General features: G+C 43.9%; 3 protein-coding genes across 5 annotated transcripts; 2 read left to right on the top strand and 1 right to left on the bottom strand.

The window, feature by feature from the left end:
- Positions 1-164: 164 nt before the first annotated feature.
- LOC115397455 (serine/threonine-protein kinase LMTK3-like) lies at positions 165-4,433 on the top strand. The gene is made up of 6 exons (XM_030103786.1): positions 165-303; positions 409-569; positions 811-944; positions 1,093-1,427; positions 1,513-1,597; positions 3,645-4,433. The coding sequence occupies exons 1-6, from the start codon at positions 274-276 to the stop codon at positions 3,776-3,778; spliced, it is 879 nt and encodes a 292-aa protein (XP_029959646.1). The 5' UTR covers positions 165-273; the 3' UTR covers positions 3,779-4,433.
- Positions 4,434-5,841: 1,408 nt separating this feature from the next.
- Positions 5,842-10,455, top strand: prpf31 (PRP31 pre-mRNA processing factor 31 homolog (yeast)). Its single transcript, XM_030103762.1, has 14 exons — positions 5,842-5,986; positions 7,120-7,335; positions 7,418-7,478; positions 7,637-7,720; positions 7,817-7,914; positions 8,138-8,244; positions 8,343-8,512; positions 8,606-8,763; positions 8,850-8,939; positions 9,337-9,464; positions 9,634-9,706; positions 9,815-9,943; positions 10,044-10,142; positions 10,222-10,455. The coding sequence occupies exons 2-14, from the start codon at positions 7,120-7,122 to the stop codon at positions 10,333-10,335; spliced, it is 1,527 nt and encodes a 508-aa protein (XP_029959622.1). The 5' UTR covers positions 5,842-5,986; the 3' UTR covers positions 10,336-10,455.
- Positions 10,456-11,195: 740 nt separating this feature from the next.
- Positions 11,196-19,803, bottom strand: cnot3a (CCR4-NOT transcription complex, subunit 3a). Of its 3 annotated transcripts, none has more exons than XM_030103722.1 (18): positions 19,659-19,803; positions 18,965-19,035; positions 18,722-18,789; positions 18,538-18,612; positions 18,364-18,453; positions 18,107-18,235; positions 17,884-17,979; positions 17,547-17,766; positions 17,304-17,437; positions 17,033-17,089; positions 15,791-16,724; positions 15,580-15,685; positions 15,307-15,448; positions 14,497-14,605; positions 14,076-14,274; positions 13,267-13,399; positions 12,579-12,704; positions 11,196-12,489 (listed from the first exon to the last, which is right to left on the bottom strand). In XM_030103722.1, the coding sequence occupies exons 2-18, from the start codon at positions 18,987-18,989 to the stop codon at positions 12,391-12,393; spliced, it is 2,742 nt and encodes a 913-aa protein (XP_029959582.1). In that variant the 5' UTR covers positions 18,990-19,035; positions 19,659-19,803; the 3' UTR covers positions 11,196-12,390. The 3 variants fall into 3 exon arrangements, with proteins under 3 accessions (XP_029959582.1, XP_029959583.1, XP_029959584.1); XM_030103723.1 differs by having other exon boundaries at positions 14,506-14,605; XM_030103724.1 differs by lacking the exon at positions 17,033-17,089.
- Between the last annotated feature and the right edge of the window lie 837 nt (positions 19,804-20,640).

The following is a 20,640-nucleotide window of genomic DNA, read 5'->3' as shown; positions in this document are numbered from 1 at the left end:
CTGGAGCTTCTGGAGTCTTTGAAGAAATCACCTGATCAGAAAGGCGGTATTGCAGCTGATAGTAACACAGGTGATGAGGCACGTAACTCTTCTGCTCCTGAGGGAAGCGCTGCGGATTCAAGAGAGCACAGGCTCTCTGAACAACTAGATGAATCTGTGCAGCCCATAATTCTAGACTCCACAGGCAATGTGTCACCTCAAGAGGATGATAATGACAGTCAGAGATCAGCAGCACAAACTTCTGACACCAAGGACCAGGGAACTCTCTCCAAGATGACAACAAAGAATGGCCTCATGATGCAGGTGAGCGTGGTGTAGCTTATCATAGGTGTGGTAATTCTACCTTACCTTATGTGACCCACTTTGGTTTATTCACCCTCCTTTTGGTGTTTTGCTGTTTTTCTTCAGGTGTGTGAGGAGAGGCTACAATTCTCCCTCAGTGAAAATGTGAAAACAAACGTGCTTTGGGGTTCCACTGTTAAAGACACTGTCATGCTCCGGCCCTGGGGGGATCAAGTGTCAGAGACCAACAGCGAGCTGACTGCTGTGAACGAACAGGAGGATGAGAGGTAGGAGGACCACTCTTCAAGTTAAATCAACAGCCTCGGGTCACCTCGAGCAGCAGCGTCCTCTTGTAAAATGCACTTTGGTTTGATTTTATTTACCTTGGTTTTGAGATATCTGCTCCAAAACCAGTACAAGATCAGCTCGGTTTTATTTTTTGCTGCTCAAAGAAAAACAAAAGTGTTACTGTATACTTTTGGAGCTCTGATCTCCCCATTTATTCTCCTATTTCTGGTGTTGTTTTAGCCAAGATGACCAGGAAGCTGCTCCCAGCACACAGGCCCTCACAGAGTCTGATGAAACTAAATCTGAGCCGCTCACTGTGATCGAACCATCTGAAGTCTCAACACCTCAGCCTACGGCAAACCAGGCAATGAAAGGTACTTTTCACACTGCATATCCCCCCACAGGTGAATTAGACAGGACTATAATTTCTATAATTTCTCATCACAACCAAACAGTCACTGTCTGAAAAGTAGATCCTGTCGTGTTTTTCCTCATTTTTTTCCTCTGCTCACTCGTTCATAGCAAAGCTGGCTCGCCTGTCTCTTGCCCTCCCACCCCTCGCTCTGACTCTCCCCCTCACCTCGTCGGGTAAGGGAGGATTTGGGGATGGCGCCATCGGAAATCGAATCGGGAGACGGAGAGGACTGTCGTCGGGAAGCGACCCCGACGAGGAGGAGGAAGACGAGCAGGAGGACGAAAGCTCCCGGAGGGTGATCGTGGTCACGGAAACAGACGTGGACAAGCGTGTCGGTCTAAGGAGTCTGCTGAAGTCTCCCAAGGAGCCGATGGACAGAGAGAGGGACAGAGGGAGGAATGTGTCCTTTTTCGATGATGTCACGATCTACCTTTTCGACCAGGTATTTCCTCTTCATTCTGTTGCTGAATCATGCAGGCTCATCTCAGGATGAAAGACAAAACTGACCTTTATTTTCACTGAAACAGGAAACGCCAACCAACGAGTTGAGCACCTCAGCTCCCACCAGTCCTGCCCCTGTATCTACCAAGAACACCAAGTTGGATTTGCACGGTGGGTTCAGAAACATTTTCCACTCATGATTTAATCATTGCACTTTCTGTGTGAACTCATTTCTTTTCTTTCTTACAATGCATGAAACAACGATGTACAATGTCTTATGTTTCCTTTTCAATGATGTTAGCAATGAACTTAAAATCAGTTACTAAATCTGCCCAAGAAAAGATGTAAATATTCAAGTATTATTGCCTTAAAGTCCATCTTTTCATATACTTTCCGACGCAGACTGAATAAATCAGACCTTGGTACAGCACTCGGGCCACACGCAGCCATTTCATGCTCTCTAACTATCCTGTGATTAATTGGTGGAAAACTATGATCAAAGGAAAATGGCGGTATTAGTTGCATGCAGTACAACTGTCATTGTGAGTTTTATGAGTGTGTCTTTAAAGTTTACAGTGTGAATCAACTATCAAACAAAACACAAGAGCTTCACTGGTGCAGAACAGGAACCATAGTGTCTATAAAGTGACATACTCATATTAGCAAGAGTTCATTGCATAACACTCAGCCCCCTCACAGAGAAACACAATTCAGACTGATTTATCTCCTTATTTTCACGCGGTAGTATCAGTTATTTCCCACCTCGAGCTTGAGGATGACGTAATGAAATCAGACAACAACAAACTCATTCCCCCCCCCCCCTTGAAATGGAAAACCTTCAGCTCTCCTCTCCAAACATGCAGCCAGAATTAATCTTCTATAATTATCCCCCGCCACACGGTGACATGTGGAACCGAGCAGGACGTTAATCCTGCCCTCAACAATGCAGGCCTGAGCTGTGTTTCCCGACACATCCCCGGCTGCTTTCTTGACTTCTGCTCTCCATCCTGCGCTCTCGTCGCTTCATTTCTCGGAGTAATAAATATTCAGAGTTTCCTTTTGGGCTGTGCGTTTACACAAACACCAAAATTAGACGCTTTCATGATCTTTTCAGTTCAGACTTGAAAGCTGTGAAGGAAGACGCTGAGTTCCCTTTGTGTTAATTTTAACTCAAACTGTCTCACCTCAGTGTGCTTGTATTAATAGATGGAGATTATTAGTTTATTTTCTGCCCTGCAGTTGGTTTGTCACCATCTCACTCGGTAGTATAGAGAATTTTAGTGGAGGTCAGAGAGGGGTAGGAAGAGGGCACTCAAAAGTGACGTTTATCTTTGATATTTACTTTAAGATAGTTTGTTTATTTACTCTTTGACCTCTGGTTGGATAAGTTATAACTTCTCTATTTTTCCTCTGCTGTTGTCATTAATATTTGATTAGATATATTTTCTTGGTCACATTTTCAAAGCAGTTAGTGACTTTAACTTTGTTATTTATCACAAAGTGTAAGGATATAAAGATCTGAAAACATCTTCAAATGATGTTGGCGTCGATTTTACTTTTATGCTACATTCTGTAATACAATAACAGGTGGTAATGTAATGTTATACAATAACTGAAATCCCTTTACTTCAATGTCAGTTTGGGGTTTCAGATTTCCAATTAGGCATGTGTGTCTCCGTGTCCTCATAGAGATTCTCCTGGTAGAACTAAAGCCACGTGTTCTCGTCAGAAGCAGCAGAAGTTACACTCATTCGCCTTTTGGATAATTTGTGTATCGACAGCTGGTGAAAGTGGAAACTAATCCAACTCCTTTTCTGGAGTAAGAGTGAAAAACAACAAGCTTTATTATGTGTAAATGAGTATTAAAGTAAGAATCAGCCCTTTGAGAGAAGCTCATATTGGCTGCTCTCTGGCTCCTCTGAAGTCGTTCCTGATTTTTAACAAACCTATACTAATTCATGTTATTTTCTTTAAAAACAAAAAAAGCATGGACAGTTTACAGACCTGCACTTCACCAGGCCACATACCTGTGAAAGACCCACTCTCCTTCTACGTTACCCACAATGCAACACAAAGCTCCCCAAACACGTGAAATTCACAATCAGAGTGAGAGGCCAGTCGACAGCGTTAACCCCTGGGCTTCCTTGAATCTGGTGTTGCTGGGTTTTTTTTTTTTAGTTAATGCTTATTTCTTGTTGTTTTAAACTTTTTTCTTTAGGACCACATGTCAAGAGCAAAGAATCAAGGAGGAAAGATGATTTATCAATCAAGCCCAGGTCGCCCGTCGGTGGCGGTCCGGTGACTTCATCGCGCTTCACTGTCAGTCCCGCGGACGACCCCCACTTGGTGTGACGCCAGCGGGCGCCACAGGACCCGTCAGAGCTGGACCCTCTCGGACTGGCCAGTAACTTACCCCAGCAACCAGCCGCTCATCCAGAGGATATTTTTTTATTGAACAGGCACCTGAAAGATTGAGACTCCGCTCCTTAAAGTTGGACACATTCCAGGTTTTACCAGCGACGGGATTTTGTATGAGAGGGGCCGCGGCGCTCCTGTCCGCCACTGTTTACAGAGTTTATTCATGGAGAAGGCAGCATATGCGAGGAGGAGAAGAGGAGCCTGGAGCTTTGTAAAGTCTGAACCAGATTTGACAGCTATGCAGTGGGAGTCTTGCTGTGTACCAGCTTACCTTCTCTTTTTCTGCTCCATTCTGTTGTATTGTTCCCCGGGTGTGCGGGGAATGCACTTTCTTTCCTCACTCGTCTGTCTGCATAGACGCTTGGCATCCAGTCCTCTCTTCATCAGAGACCTTTTTCATCGCAGTCATTCAGTTGATCTTGTAGGCAGCAGTTTGAACCAGAAGTTGCTTGACTCCTGTAGTCCTTAGCATTTGTACAAATATCATAATACAAGTGTATACAACATCATTTTAGAGCTGTTTACTTTTAGATGTATTCTTAGACTGCACGAAAAAGGAAACAAGCTTTGTTTCTTTTTACTTTCATTTCCAAAAATGGTTTAATTCCCTTCATTTTACAATAATTTCTGTATTTATTGTATTATTTAATGTATTTATGTAAAGTCACGTTGCATTTATTTATTTATTTATTCATTTATTTATTTATTTATTTATTTATTTATTTATTTATTTATTTATTTATTTATTTATTTTTATTTGCATTTTACTTTTTATTTAGGCAATTAACATATATAAATTTAGCTCTAATTTGTTTGGGACAGAATGCATCTAGGTTATACCTTCTCTAAGAACTTCATAACAAATAAATCAAAAATATTTTCCCAAACGTCTTAATTGCTAAAGAACAAAAGTATTTTGTATAATTTTACTTGTTAATATATTCCAAACTGTATGGAAATACATCCTGTAATGTTTCATTAATTTCCAATGTCTATGAATTTTTAGATGTCTTGTCTTTCTTTTATCTTGTTTAATGACAGTTAATGTAGCTTAGCATGAAAAAAAAATTCATGAGTAAATAGCTCCATTTGTTTGTGTATATGTTAATTTATCCCATTTTCTACTAATAACAGTCCATCCTGAGGTCGAGGTCCAACTAGTCCATTTGTTTAGTCTGTTTAAATGTTGGTTTAAACTTGTATTGTTTAAAGAATGGTTTTCAAGGGGTAATGTATAAATACGGGGAAATAAAAACTACAAAATGTGAACATCCTATTTGAATCGTTTCATGACTGAATCTTGTTTGACATCTATAAAAATTATAATCATATATTTAACAAATAACTGAGTGTTGCCAGTCATGTGAGCCCACAGAGGTGGAGGGCTCGTAGATTAATCCCGTCACATTTGACGACACTGAGAATGAATGAACGGAACAATACAAAGGACAATGGGAAAGAAACTGTAAGATATCAAGATCTTTTTTAAATTGGTACCAACGCAACACAAAATGATACTGAGTCATTATCACATAGACATGTAGCACCGAATCTTTTAAAAATCATGTAAAATTTAATACTGCTGATTGACAGGTGCCAAAAACATAAAAACACCACAAACTGTACTATTTATGAATGTTATGTTTTCTTTTAGGTCTCAGCTTCGGGGTCAAGTAATTTCTGACTTTATATGATCCGTCCATGTTCACAAACCACAACATAGACTGACAGTGCAAGCCATTTTCAAAATAAAATAAATTTTCTAAATACAAAGTTTTTAGCTAAATGTTTCAAATAAAAAAAAATTGTGCATTCAGTAGCAAATTTCGTGGAATTAAATATTATTCTTAGAAATTTTTATATTGCTTTCCTAGTTTTTGAAATTGAATTTTTTAAATGGAAATATATTTTGCGGGTTTGATACTGACTACATTTCCCAAAGAGCCTTGCGCGAGGTGTACGTCCTTATTGTGCGTCACACGTCACTATCGTGCGGCGCAGAATCGAGCCACAAACAAACGCAGTGGAACTCTGGAAAGCACGTAATTTTACTTGCAAATCGACGATCCCGACGATTTCGGGAGGCGATTTTGTGCTCCTGATCCAGTCTGCGTCTGAACAGTCACAACTTAAACTGCTGAGGTGAGTGACTTTGAAGGATTTAAATAACGTGAAGTCAACGTATGCTAGTGTTAGCTAGCTATCGACTCTACAATGAATTAACAGCAGCAGTAAAGCCACACAGGCTCTTACCTTCCTTTTTTGAGGATATTTGTTATTATATTTGCCGCTTGAGTGGCATAAACCCCTGGACACTCACACTGCCCCCCATGTGTCCTTTGATCAGATTATATTTTGGCCTGAATTCGTCAATAGGACTGATATGCTGTTAAAAATTAACGGAATTATTTAAAAGTATCAGTTCACTTTTGTAACTGAGACTTTTGACGGGGATAATTTATTTATACATTGTAAAACAAAATATGCGACGTTGTTTGCTTTGGTATTTGAGAGTAAAGAGAGTAAAGTCAAATGTTTGATTTATTTTAATAGGAAAAACTGAATATGTTTGAACAAAAATGCAGCAGAACAAGTGTCTGCTAACATTCTGTAAATCAGTATGTCTCACAAGCATGGCAATCGTACACCTTGAAATAACAGTAGGAATGGTAAACAAATTAATATAGCCTATATGTGTGGCAGATCATTCAAACAAAACAACCCCAGCTGTTGACAACTCTAAGTAGACAATGTCCAGATTTGTTAATCGATATGCTCTGAAAGAAAGTGAATGTGGAGGTTTCCAGCGTGTGCCAGTTTATTTTGCAGCTGTCTGTCCGGCCAGAAGCGCTCCTTTCTTGTCTGATTTAAAAACCAGTCTGGATAGATCATCGAGGATGAGTGCAGCAGGGGAATAAGGCAACTTCACATTGAACAATTTTGAAAAGTTTAAAAGCCACCATCCTCCAGAATGAGGCTACCGAAGCACAGTCCCAGGTCATATGAAAATATAGGTGCAAACCACTTTAGAGGAGTAGAGAGTGCATGTGGGATCATTGATTACTTTGATCAGATGAAGCTTTCTGTGTTAAATTCAACCTGTGTATGAATTTATAATGTATTTCCTGGCGATCAGGGTTTCTGGATACTAAGCCAAGAGTGATCTACACTTTGTCCCAACAGCATTGGCGGGCTGAAATAGTAACTAAAATTGTTGACACTGACTCTTTAAAAACTGATCTCTGCTCACATCGTCTCCTGTTGGTTAAATGCAGATGTCGCTGGCTGATGAGCTCCTGGCTGACCTGGAGGAGGCCGGAGACGAGGGGGAGGACGGGCTGTACCCAGAGGGAGATGAGGGGGACAGCGATGGAGAGGCTTCCCAGGTCAGGGCGGACGGTGGGCTGGAAGACATCCCAGAGGAGATGGAGGTAGACTACAGTAAAGCTGAGAGTGTTGCGTCCATTGCGAAGCTTCGCAACAGCAAGCAGGTGAGGTTCATCACGTGAGGGAGTCTTACAATTAGAGGTTTGCAAAAAAATTCTGTTTTGTGCAACTTTGCTTTGTGTTCAGTTTTCAGAGATCATCGACAAAATTTCTGTATATATTGGAAAGCAACGCAAGAACTCTGAGGGTGAGTGTGAACCATTTAACTTCCTGTTAGGAGCACTTTCTTATGTTTTCCTTGAACATGATTTACAGTGAATTCAGTTTTTTTTTTTTTTTTTCAATTGCCTTTTTAAAGTTTGGTACAGCTTTCGGTTAAACGCTCTTGTTTTTGTCCTTGCTTAGTGGCCGGTCCAGTGGAGGCCGACCCGGAGTACAGACTGATTGTAGCAGCCAATAATCTCACGGTGGAGATCGACAATGAGCTCAGTGAGTTGTCCGTTCTGCTGCGCAGGCAACACACACTGCGTAAAAAGGATTAAGTCCCTCCTGTTGTGACCCTCTTTGTCTCTGACTTGTTTTCAGACATCATTCACAAGTTCACAAGAGACAAATACTCCAAGAGGTTCCCGGAGCTCGAGTCCCTGGTGCCAGATTCTTTAGATTACATCCGCACAGTCAAGGTGAGTGGAAGTCAAAAGACTATTTAGAAGTCAAGAGAAGACTGTGTCTTTAGTGTCGTTTCGTAGTGTTTCATGAAATTTTGTCGGGCAGCTTCAAAGCCACCAGAGTTTGGTCAAAGTGCCTCATTTCAGCCAATATATCATGACTTTTTAGAATATATTTGAGTTTAAAACACTATAAATGTGTGTTGTAGTTTTTTTTTCTTTTTTAATTGACTTGCAGGAACTTGGAAACAATCTGGAGAAATGCAAAACCAACGAGACTTTACAGCAAATTCTCACCAACGCCACTATTATGGTTGTCAGTGTTACGGCCTCAACCACACAGGGGTGAGTGTGTTTGTGGCGTTGTTTCAGCAGAGGCCTTCCCACACAGATATAACTTCCTGTTCAGTGTCCGTGATCCTCACACCTTTGTGGATTCTCAGGACGATGCTCAGTGAGGAAGAGCTGAAGCAGCTGGAGGAGGCGTGTGACATGGCTCTGGAGCTGAACCAGTCCAAACACAGAATATACGAATATGTGGAATCCAGAATGTCGTTCATCGCCCCAAATCTGTCCATTATTGTTGGAGCGTCGACAGCAGCGAAGATTATGGGTGAGAGAAACGTCAGAGTAGTGCGGACTCGTGCAGCTGAAGTTTTTTTTTCCTTCCTCTCATGACTTTTTCTTGGTCTCTGATTGGGTGCAGGTATCGCCGGCGGCCTCACGAACCTGTCAAAGATGCCGGCCTGTAACCTGATGCTGCTGGGAGCTCAGCGGAGGACGCTGTCGGGCTTCAGCAGCACGTCGCTGCTTCCCCACACCGGCTTCATCTACCACTGTGACGTGGTTCAGTCTCTCCCACCTGTCAGTAAAACACCTCAACATACTGTTGACTCAGAGAGGATTTTTTTTTTTTTTTTGATTTTATTCTTATTTGTTTTAACACACAGGACCTCAGGAGGAAGGCAGCTCGCCTGGTGGCTGCTAAATGCACTCTGGCATCCCGGGTGGACAGTTTCCATGAGAGTTCAGATGGGAAGGTGAGTTTCATTAATGGATGTTCAGTCATCTACTGTTTTCTTGGTTTGATTTACAGATATAAAACATTACAAATGGATTTCTTTCAGGCATTCTTACACTCTGATCACACAAAATGGAGTTAAGAATATTGATTTCAATCACTTTGACCTTGAATTTAAAAGGAAATCAAGGAATAGTGTGACCTTTTGACATTATATTGAGAGATTATAATTTAGATTTTCATAAGACTTTACAGTTTGATGAATTATTTATGGAAAGATGAACTTCTCCGTTGCGTATATTCAGAAGCAGTCGTGTGCAGAAATTTGTCAATGAACAATAAATTGTCAAAACAAAATGTGATTTTATTCATGAGCTTTCAGTCAGTCACATTTCCAACCGATGGACTGTCTGCAGGTCGGCTACGACCTGAAAGAAGAGATCGAGAGGAAGTTTGACAAATGGCAGGAGCCTCCGCCGGTGAAGCAGGTCAAACCACTTCCTGCCCCGCTGGACGGGCAGAGGAAGAAGAGAGGAGGACGGAGGTACGCCGCCCGTCACTCTGTCAGTCACAGAGTGTAAATCTTGATCATTGGAGGTTACCGAGATTAACTCCTGCCAAAAACACTGAGAAGTAAAACGACGACGGGGAGCTTACATAACTCGGTTTAGAAAATCTCAGCTGAACTCTGCTGCTCTCGCGTCTCCCTCAAGGTACCGAAAGATGAAGGAACGTCTGGGACTGACTGAGATCAGGAAGCATGCCAACAGGATGACCTTTGCAGAGGTTGGTGAAGGTTTGGTTCTCTGATCCAGTGGGATTTTTAACGTGCTCCAGAAGATGTTGGCCTACTCTGCATAGATGTAAATAGTGAAAGATGTTCCTGTGTTGCAGATTGAAGACGACGCCTATCAGGAGGACCTGGGCTTCAGCCTGGGTCAGCTGGGGAAGAGCGGCAGCGGCAGAGTCCGACAGGCTCAGGTCAACGAGGCCACCAAGGCCAGGATCTCCAAATCCCTCCAGGTAGGAGAGCCGCCGCGTTCAACAGCCGACTGCCGCCCCGCCGCTTGTGCTGCGTTTCCCAGCGTCACTCACGTCTCCGTCTCGCTTGTCCCCGCCACAGAGAACGCTGCAGAAGCAGAGCATGACGTACGGAGGGAAGTCGACGGTGAGGGATCGCTCCTCGGGAACCAGCTCCAGCGTAGCCTTCACTCCGCTGCAGGTGAGGACCAGCAGACACACGGGAGCGTTCACACGAGCATCGTGACTCCAGCGTGCTGAGCGTCTCCGCTCTCTTCCAGGGCCTGGAGATCGTGAACCCGCAGGCTGCAGAGAAGAAGGTGGCTGAAGCCAACCAGAAATATTTCTCCAACATGGCGGAGTTCCTCAAAGTCAAGAAAGACTCTAAAATGTGAACAGAATCCTCCCGCACTCAGCCCTGTATGGAGTCTCCACTTTCATTTTGTCGTCTTTCTTTTCTTTTTTACCGTCACTGGTTATCGATTTTCCGATTTTAATAAAACTAAGAATTCATAAATGTCACTTGTTTTTTTTTTTCTCTTAAGATAGAATTCGAAAGTGGTTTTATACATATGAGTAATTGTAGTGCGAGTCGTACCATGAATATCCAAAAGACACAAACCGTTCATTTCCTTTTTTAGATTTGCTTTAATGCTTCAAATCAAAGCAGATCTAAAACAAGTGAATCCAGATTCCTCGTAGGAATAACAGGACTTCACACTGACGTTTAATTTCTTAAAAGTATTTATTGAAATTTTACAATCCTGTTATAACCCCATTTTTTATGACATCTCCCATGCAGAACTGTGATGAGAAAAAAACTGTAAATACGTCTTGAAATTCACATTTGTTTTTAAGCAATTCTTTGACTGACCTTCCCTTTCTGAAAACCTTTTTTTTTTTTAAAAGCCCCAAAAAAATAGAATCTATAAAAGGCAAATCTCACAACTTTGCTGCATGTTCCGCCCCCCCCTCCCTCGCCCCGCCCGCCCGCCCGCCCAATGAAGCCTGAAGATTAACCACACACACATTAACTGTGGTACACAGCGGGAGTTTTCATGGTTGATCAAAAGAAGGGGGAAAAAAAAGAGAGAATAAGAGTCCGATTTGGGTTTTAACGCTCCGTCCTGCACCCCCATTAAATCTTCTGGTTCTTCAGGGAAACACAAACAAGCACGGCAGACGAGACAACTCCGAACTGGAGCCACCAGTTAAATCTACCACCAGAATATCTTTCTTTTTTTTTTCTTCTTTAAGGATTTAAATGTTTAAACTCTACATGTAAACAGTTTGGTCAGTGCACATTCACTGTATAGGGCTTTCACTTTAAATATCAGGTGGTAAATTGAACACAGTGGAGTTTTTAAGATAATATAACAGCAACAGAAGAGAGTGAAACTAAAGTTGGGACTCAGGTTTCAGATCTAATACTGTGTTTTTCTGCAAGTATTAATGAGGTGACTTGGGTACATTCACTACGCTCAGCGTGGCTGGTTTTTTTTTAGTTTTCTTTTTTGCATCGAGGATGGCAAGGATCCCTCAGCGGTGGAAGAGTCAAACATCAAGTGGATAAATGTCCCAAAACCCCTATTTATTTTACAAGTTTTATTAATTTGTCACAAACATGAAGGTGCCATAATAATGCATTTTACTTCCGACAGGTTAACTTAAAAACATTTTTTTATTTGTAAAGAGAGGGAGTCAGAGACCAGTTCAATTGCATAGCAATTTAATCCATGTCCAATAAGGACTCTTTCCCTGTCACAGGGAGAGGCCCTGTGGTCACTCTCAATCAGCGTTTTAATCGACCAGGACAATATCAATAAAACTATTGATAACTGCTCACTATCTTCAATAGTGACCGTATTCAACAGGCATCGTAGGGTCTTAAAAGAAGCCGTTCCTACACACCATGAATAAAATGTCCACTGGACGTCCCCGTTCTAAACCACCAAATTACAGTAAATACAGGATGGGCAGTTTACTCAATCAAATCCGAGGGTTTTGTTTTGTGTCGAGTCAAAAAGGCTTCCGGGTTCATGTGGGGGTCGGTGGTACAGAGGATCGTGTTGGAAACGGAAAAAGAAAACAAAACATGAGAAACATGCATGGGGGGAGGGAGGGGGGGGGTAGGCTTTCCTAATGCCACATACTGAGTGTGCACACAGACAGGCACAAACGCAGATCGTCAAACGGGGAGGCCCTCCCGGCCCGCGCGGCGCGCCGCGTTTGACCGGACCCATGGGGCGTTTTCGTCAGAGGCGGGGCGCCACGCGGGCGGCGAGGGCTCCGCGCTGAGATGCAGCCTATACAGACACCAGTCTCCGTGTCGGGAGAGGGGTTTCTACTACACATCACAATCTCTATCCACAGTTTGGAGTTCAGTCTCGGAATGTCAACAGCAGCACGTTTTGTCTTTCTCTGTCCTTTTTTTTGCGTCCCTCTGTCCATCACTGCAGGTCCCGGTCCTCCAGGTACCTGTACTCAAAGGTGAACCCCTCCTTCTTCCTCTGGCCCCATTTCTCATAGTCAAAGTAAATGTAAGTGCCCTGGAGGAACAGCAGGAAGGAGAGAGCCGTTAGTGGTCAGCGGGGGCGAGTCGCCGTCCGTCAAAGCACGAGGCGAGACGAAGCTTCACCTGTTCAAACTCGTCAGTGATAGTCTTGGGCTCTTCGTGCCTCTGGAACCACATCATGTACTTGGTGTGAAACCTCCACGACTGCTTCTTCAGAGCCTTGGCGGACAGATACTGAGCCTTGGTGCCCTGAGACAGAGGTCAAACACACCTGTGAGCTCAGAGGTTTACACAGAGGAAACTGGTGGGCTTCATGAGGGTGGAATCAATCTTTTTTTTTTTTTTTTTCCCTGAGTGAACGCAACTCAACGCTATTCTCAACAAGTGTATAAACTGTCCTCCAGAGCCCTGCTGCTGGGCTGTACTGTCTCACGCTTTAAATCAACTGTGCCTCTGAACAGCTGAATGTTCATCTGACACTTCTGAACCTGCTTATGTTACACTGCTTCTTTCTTTGGTAGTTCCATTTCTTGACTTCATGTTTTTTGTTTTGATGGTGCCAATACATCTCAAGCAGTTCACATAAATAGCATCTTTTGTAATCGATACTCTGGCCACTTAATAAGAGTGATCAGAAGAAGTCTGGTTAACTGAATATTTTCAGTTTTTCAACAAAATATGAAGCTGTTGGTCATTTAACGAATCACACTATGAAGAACAGATCTGTTGAAGCGCTGACGACCACATCTTGGAACTGTGTTTACTTGCATGTAAGATACTGTGTGAACGCTGATACGAGGTGCGTGATTACCTCCAGGTAGTAAAAGATGAAAAAGAGAGTTTCTGTGGACAGTCTCTGGTAAAACTCTATGGAGTCAGAGTGGTGTGGTGGGATCTGATGGTGGAAGGGCAGAGTGGGACACGGGTTCCTCATCAAGTATTGCCTTTAAAGACAGAAAGAAAGAACAATCAGACGGTTATAAAAACACTGGCAGATGGAGATCCCTGCAGCTTCTATCAGTCAAAACAGAACACATCTAGGAGTGACATGGAAATTTCAAATAATGTCAAGTAAAAAAAAAAAAGAAAGAAGAAGAAGCAGAAAAAGCATTCAAACAATGTGTTTACGGATTTCGGTTCAATTGCATAAGTCCTCTGCATAAGTTCCCACTGTGGCTGCTGAATGTAAGTCATGAAAAGGGGTCGCGTCACACATTTCTTTTAAAGGATGTAATCTCTCCAAACAGCTGGGAGCTTTAACCACTTCAACAGGTGCAAATGGTGCATTTGTTGAGACTATTTTCAGCTGCAGAATCGGTGTGTTTGTGTATTCGCGTCAGTGGGCTGCTGGTGTGTGTGTGTGTAGGACTGACCCAAAATAAACATTGATATCTTCCAACGTGCCACCTGGAGCAACTCTGAGGTAGAAACTATATGAGACTTTAGATAAATGGTGAGAGGATTCAGTCGTTTTTTTTTTTTTTTTTTGCATGTTTGTTTGTATGAGGGGAAAAACAAATACTGATTATCATCAAATATGTTTGAAGCTGATAATTTCAATATCTGACGATAAAATCATCAGTTTTGCTCAGAGAATAAAACTTGAAGTGCTTCTCCCACCTGATCCTCTCGGAGTCCGACGGGTGCGGCATGTGTGTCCAGGCAGACTCTTGCATGGCCTGCTGGTACAGCTGGTCTTTGGGGAGAGGGGTTGGGCCCAGTGGACAAACTCCAAGCGAGGGGGGGATGCTGACCTCCGACACGGAGGGCTGAGGAGCAGCTGGTGTGCCGGGCGCCGCGGATGAACTGGAGAAGATATCTGCAGCACCGAAGTGAAGAGAAGAAACACAGGACAGTGTTACACAAAGACAGCGTCTCCTCACGGATCACAGCAGCCTCAGTGTTAACGCTTCTGGAGAAGCAAGTTCAACTTTAGCTTGATATTGTTTTCCAGTGGAGACGCTCAGGAAAACAACCTCAGACACATGAAAGTGAGAGCTGCTGTGATTCTGACGGAGTGACCAGGTGGAGCTGAGTGTACCGTTCCGACCTCTGTCCGTTAGATGCAGGTTGGGAATCTCTCCGTCCAGACCGGAGCCCAAAGCTGCTCTCTCGGCCATCGCCTTCAGAGAACTGAGCGGCTCGGGAGCCTGGAGAGAGAACCAGACACATTCCACTTTATTACCCTCTGAGTGAAATCCAACGAGGGAACTGGACAGGGAAGCCAGCGATGAATTAATCTATAAAATATATTCTGAAGGCCTTTTTAATTCTTATCAACTGAATTACAGAAAGACATCCTGAAAGCAAGAATTAACATCTGGCAGCACAAATATTTGATCGACCAAAGCAAACATCTAAATGGCTCCTCGTGACTATTTGAAATTTAAATAATCCGAGCTCTAAAGTCTTTTTCATTTTGATTTACAAAACAAGACAAGTCCAAAACTCGCTGAACCAGGACAGAGTTTTATCCTATATGAGAGCTTCTGCCTTTTGTATAACAGCAGCCAAGAGCAGAGGTTTGTGGGCAGACAGTAATATTTTGATAAATCTATTTATGGCTGAGAATAGCAACACTGTGCTGAGATGTACCAAAGAAAAGTATCCAAGAAACTACACTTTCTGGCACCAGGAGAAGCCCAGAAGTTTGGGGAAAGAAAAAGAGAGAGACTGTTCTTTTCTTTTAGATTCACACTTCTCTGGAACAAGCAGATTTGATGCTAAAATTGTGAAGAAAAGCTCTTGATGTCCATTTTTTCACCAGTTCTGGATCATCTCAATGTCTGAATTCTTCCCCTGCTCTGTGGGTTGTTGCTGTAAACTGACAGATGGCGGCGGTTGGGCTCACCTTGAGAACCTCGGAGGCCTGTGTGTAGGAGTGCGGCCCGTTGAGGAGACTCCCTCCGCCTGGTGTGCTGTCTGAGAACGAGGGGGACGGAGAGCTGGGAGGCAGGGTGATGGAGCTGATTAAACTGGGACCGTTGTCCATCCTGCTCGAGGAATTGTGGGTGGGGGGGGGGGGGGGGGGGGGGGGGGGGGGGGGGACACACAGACAGGTGGAGATAAGAACCAGCGGGAGAACAACGTGAAGATTCAGGACGGCGGTCGACAGATAACTCACGGCTGACTGGTGGAGGAACTGAGGGATGAGGGTTGGCTGCTTTGTGACTGGCTCGGTGTGCTTAGAGCTGATTCTGTGGAGCTCTCGGCCACGACGGCACTGTAACCTGAGAGCGGGCGACGAAGACGTTAGAAGATAAAAACTCATCCTTACAAAAAAGAAGAAAAAAGAGGCAGAAAACAGTCATCAGGGCGAAAAGACGTCAACCTACTTGTGCTTCCATTTTGCTTCAATCCACTTGGCGGCCGTGCAGGGGCGGCATTCACTCCCCCGACGACACCAACGCCGCCTCCGTTGCCTCCCATCATGCCCACTACTCCGGCGGTCGTGCTGACAGAGCTCGGCGGCACTTGAGGGGTACCGGGGGCCACGCTCTGCCCGGGGACCAGGCCCAGGATGCTCCCGCTGAGGGAGTTGTGAGCCGGGCTGGAGCCCAGCAGGCCGAGCCCCGAGCCCGCCCCGTTGGTGGTGACTCCACTGGAGCCAGAGGTGGGGATGGAAGCGCTGCTCTCCACTGAAATGCTGGACTGGGTGGTGCTGCTCAAACCCAAGCCTCCCGACGCTGCTGCCTGGGCGTAAGGGGCAGGTGTGGACCCCGAAATGAGCCCCGCCATTGTGTTTAGGGCGGTGGGGTGGCCCCCCAGACCCAAACCCGGCATTTGGTTGGCACTGCTGGTTCCAGTCATGCCGCCTTTACTCAGTCCCAGTCCCAGCCCCAGGCCCAGGCTGGCTGCCGGACTGGGCCCGGATATGGGCTGAGGCTGAGAGTTGGGAGCTGATGAAGTTGGTGTGCTGGGTGTGGGGAGGGAGGGGGCACTGGAGGCTGGGAGTAGGGGGTTAGTGGGCGGGCTCGGTGTGTTGTTTGTGGGGACCGAGGGTTTTGTCTGAGGTGTCTGCTGCTGTGACTGATTTGGTGGCTGAGATGTTTGCTGCTGCTGCTGCTGCTGCTGCTGCTGCGCAGGTTGATGCTGATGTTGCTGCACCGCGCTGCTGAAACTCCCTATAAGGCTGCTGCTCGTGGGCACCGCGGGAATGCCTCCGACGACACTCGCCATGGACACGAGGGAGGAGGACGAGGACGACCCCGAGGTGGTGGAGGACGAGAAGGAAGATAGCAAAGATGGGGTGCCGTTCTTCACCGGAGACTGAAAGGGGACAAAGCATCAGAGAGAGGCGTATCAAACCAAACTGTTAAAAGAGGGGAAAAAACCCAAAACCAAAATCTATCCCATGTTGAAGAACAGTTCACTGTGAGCTACGGAGGCCCATTCAAGCAGGGAACAGCACAAACTACACCATTCGTCTCCAGCCGTGGTCCCACAGAGAAAACTTGCATTTCAGTGCCTGAGAGGCAAAAAAACCTTCCAGGCACCGCGACTCTTCAGGACCAAGGGTGAAGAGCGCTGCGCTAAACTGATCATCTACTAACACAGCACAGATGAGAGCCTCTCACCTGACTAACTTCACTGTCTGTCGACCGTCCCCTTTTCTTATCGTCCTCTGAGTTCTCCTATAGGAGGAGATACCTTGATATGACAATCCACTTTTGAAATGTCACTTCAGCACACTAACCAGCGGATCAGAACACAATGGGGCTGATAAACAGGTCTTAACCAAATGCAAAATTAAAGAGGATGTGCAAAAAAAAATGAGTCAAAGTATTTGATTTATTGTATCCCTTTAACACTCTGGAGATTCTGACTGATGTAAAGAGAAGGACTTACAGCAGTGCATGTTGCCGGGGATGGAGGGATGGGTGAGGAGGAGGTGGTGGAAGTGGGAGTGCTGCTGGAGTGGAGATACATCTCATCTTCCACGTTGCCCTGACCCGACGGAGAAGTCGCAACTAAAGCTGCAGCTGTAAAAAAAAAAAGAAAAGAGAAAAGACAAAGAGAGGCCGGCGTCATGTGTCACAATATCAAAATCAACCGGAGAGTCGTCCAGATGCTGCACAGCGGTTTACTCACGGATGTCTTCCAGGTCTAAATCGTCATACAAAAATTCGTTCTCCTCAAAGTCGGGGTCTTGGGAAGAGTCGATGTAATATTCAACATCATCCTTGATCTTTTGGATTGCATCCACTGGCACCGAGTCATTGTCCAGCATTCGTAAAATGGTCTCCAACATGCGGATGTGGAATCTATGTCTCTCAATCAACCGCTTGAGCTCATCAATACGATCTTGCTTCTACAGTTAAGCAGAGGACAGACATCTGGCTCACAACAGTTTCATCAAACTCTCACCAAACTTTGGCTATAGAAACGATGGCAGAAACTGTCGAGCCAAAGAGATGGATGTGCTCACCTCTTTGTCACCTTTCTTCTTTCTCGTTTGAACTGAGAGAGACTCCACTTCACTTTCAAACTGATCCACCTGCATATTTAAAGTGTCTATTGTATTCTGCAAATAAAGAGGAGGAGAGAAAAGTGTTAATGGATTAAATTGATCATTTTTCCTCATCAATAGTTTTAACTTTCTCCTGAGCACAGAGTGAAGACTAACAATAAAATAAGGACAGATGTATTACCGTTAGCCACTGTCCCGTTTCCTCCTTTTCCCTCTGAGCTGGATCCACCTTCTGCGCCAGCCCTAAGCCTTCTTTAGAGTACGCTTTTGTTTTTGTTTCACGTTCCACCACCTTGAACCGCTCCATTTGCTGAAGAAAGACAGCATCACACAAACAAATTATTTGTGCACTGGAAACATTTCTTGAAGATACACATTTTACACAAGACTTAGTTTTTACTTTAATCAAATTAAAACATTGAGGACAGGAAGCCGTACCGTTTCTATGAGTTTGCGGTTCTCGATTAGCTGCCTTTTGTCTTTGATCTCGTTTGAGGCCACCCATGTTTTTATCTGATCTCTCAATCGCTGAAACAAGACAGATCAAAAACAATTTATAGATCACAGCCAGTGTGAATACACACATTTGATCAAAAGGGCTGACTGGCTTACCTGTAGTTTTTTAATCTCTTTTTTGAGGTCTGCCTCATATTTTTCCTTCTGATTTGCATTTGCTGCATTGTGAAGCTGAAATTCAAAAAGAAAGAAAGAAGGATTAACAGGAAACCTCACATTTTGCTACATGGTGTAAGGAACCGTTGGACAAGTGCGGTATGCCATGCCGAACAGTTCTTACCTTTTGCCAGATGTCTTCGAACTGTTCTACACCTTCCGCTACCTTTTTCAAACATCTATCGATCTCACCTGCAGAGGTACACAATGCAGAGTCACACAACTCCCCGTGAATTCATGCAACTACAAAATTCCTTTTGACTTTTACAAAAAAACGAGAACAATGCCAGATGTGCTCAGTCTGAGGTTCAGCGCGATGGATCCAGTGCAACAGGACTCAACAATACAACTTCATGAACTGTCTTACCTTGAAGTTTTCTCTTGTCAGCCATGGCTCTGACTACGACAATGTCCACATTCCGTCTGTCACCACGTTAACTGTGCGAAAAAACGCGTGTCAATACACAGTGGAAGTGAATCAAAATCCCTCCAACAGGAGATCCAGCGCATCGGCTCCCAGAGTGGAACTGACGTTAACTCTGTTTAGCTGGATGTTAGCAGCACAAATATCATCGCCGCATCGCGATTTAAACTGGTCCTCACAAAACACCTGCACGTACACTCGTTAATCGATATATTATATCAAAAACAAATGATCCAGTTGATGATCACAAAACGACTGACATGGTTGTCAGCTAAAATTAGCCACCTAGCGAGCTAACGTTAATGCTAGCACGTAGCTTAGCTCGTCCACCTCGCTCGGTTACAAACTGGTCCGTTTAAAAAAACAAAAACCCGGAGCGTGTGGATGGAAGGATACCATATTCATGCATCATCTACCTGGGGTCCGGCACGGCTTTTATAATGTGGTTTTCAGATATGAACGGCACAATATACCAAAATCCGCTCTAATCGTTAACCTGCGAGCTAATGTGGCTAACTGTCAGGCTAATGCATAAAATGCTAGCTAGCAGCTTAGCTATTTCAGCTAGCCAAATTTAGGAAAAAGGGAAACTGGGTCGAGCCGACCACCGAGATTTATACTTGTGCACGACATTTACCTAGGGTATGGGCTTTCGTGTGTCTTTTTCAAATAGAGCCAAAACTAATTCCAGAAAGTCTTCTTTACTTCCAAATTGTATTTTCTTTTCGACAAGCTCGTTCACTGTAATGTAGCTGAAGATGGACGGTAGCTAAGATCCCACCTCCGCGGATAGAGCCCGCCCTAAATCCAATCTCTGTCATCTGATTGGACAGAATTCACGCCAGTCACTGAGAGGCTTCCGCTGAAATGAGGACCAGCCATTGGCTCATCTGGATCATGTGATCAGCGACGCAAAACTCAAACTTGGGTTTCACTTCCATTTAAATTGTTTTTTTTTCAGCAAGTTTTACTGCCTGTGTCCCATATATTTATAATTTAAACAGATACTACTACTGTATTAATTCACCTTAATCCTGATACGGCACTGATAGCCATGCACAGACATTTCAGTTTAAATGAACACAATGATAATCTTGAAACAAACTAATTTTCAGTATTTACTACTCATTTAATGTTTCTGTATGTAGCAACACTGTGGCGGATTTCTCAGGAAATGATAAAGTCTTTTCTCCTTTTTTTTAATATGGCTTAAGGATTTCAAGGTATTTCTCCCATGGATTTCAAAAAACTCTTGTTGCCACATCATACAGCAACTGAGGTTTGATACCATAAAGGAATAATTGTGGGGGAAAAAAAACATCCTAAATGTAAATGACTAAAAAAATGGCAAAAGCAAAAAGGGCAAAGCAAACATTTAAATGATTTTCTTTTTGAAGCAGCAAATAAAAACAGTACTAATGTCAAAGTTCAGCACAGTCTCGTGTGCTCTGATCTAAATGTGCCAAAGTTACCAGAAACAGTCACTTGCCGTAAAAAGGGTTAATAACACAGCATGTACTCTGATGACTCCATAAAGTACAAATAAATGTTTTGAGGTATTTTAGATTATGTGTGTGATTACCATATTGAAAAATCCAAACCCTGTGTTGAAATGGACA

The sequence above is a fragment of the Salarias fasciatus genome, chromosome 11, assembly GCF_902148845.1.
Source record: "Salarias fasciatus chromosome 11, fSalaFa1.1, whole genome shotgun sequence".
Lineage (NCBI taxonomy): Eukaryota > Metazoa > Chordata > Actinopteri > Blenniiformes > Blenniidae > Salarias > Salarias fasciatus.
This window is presented reverse-complemented; position numbering and strand designations above follow the sequence as displayed.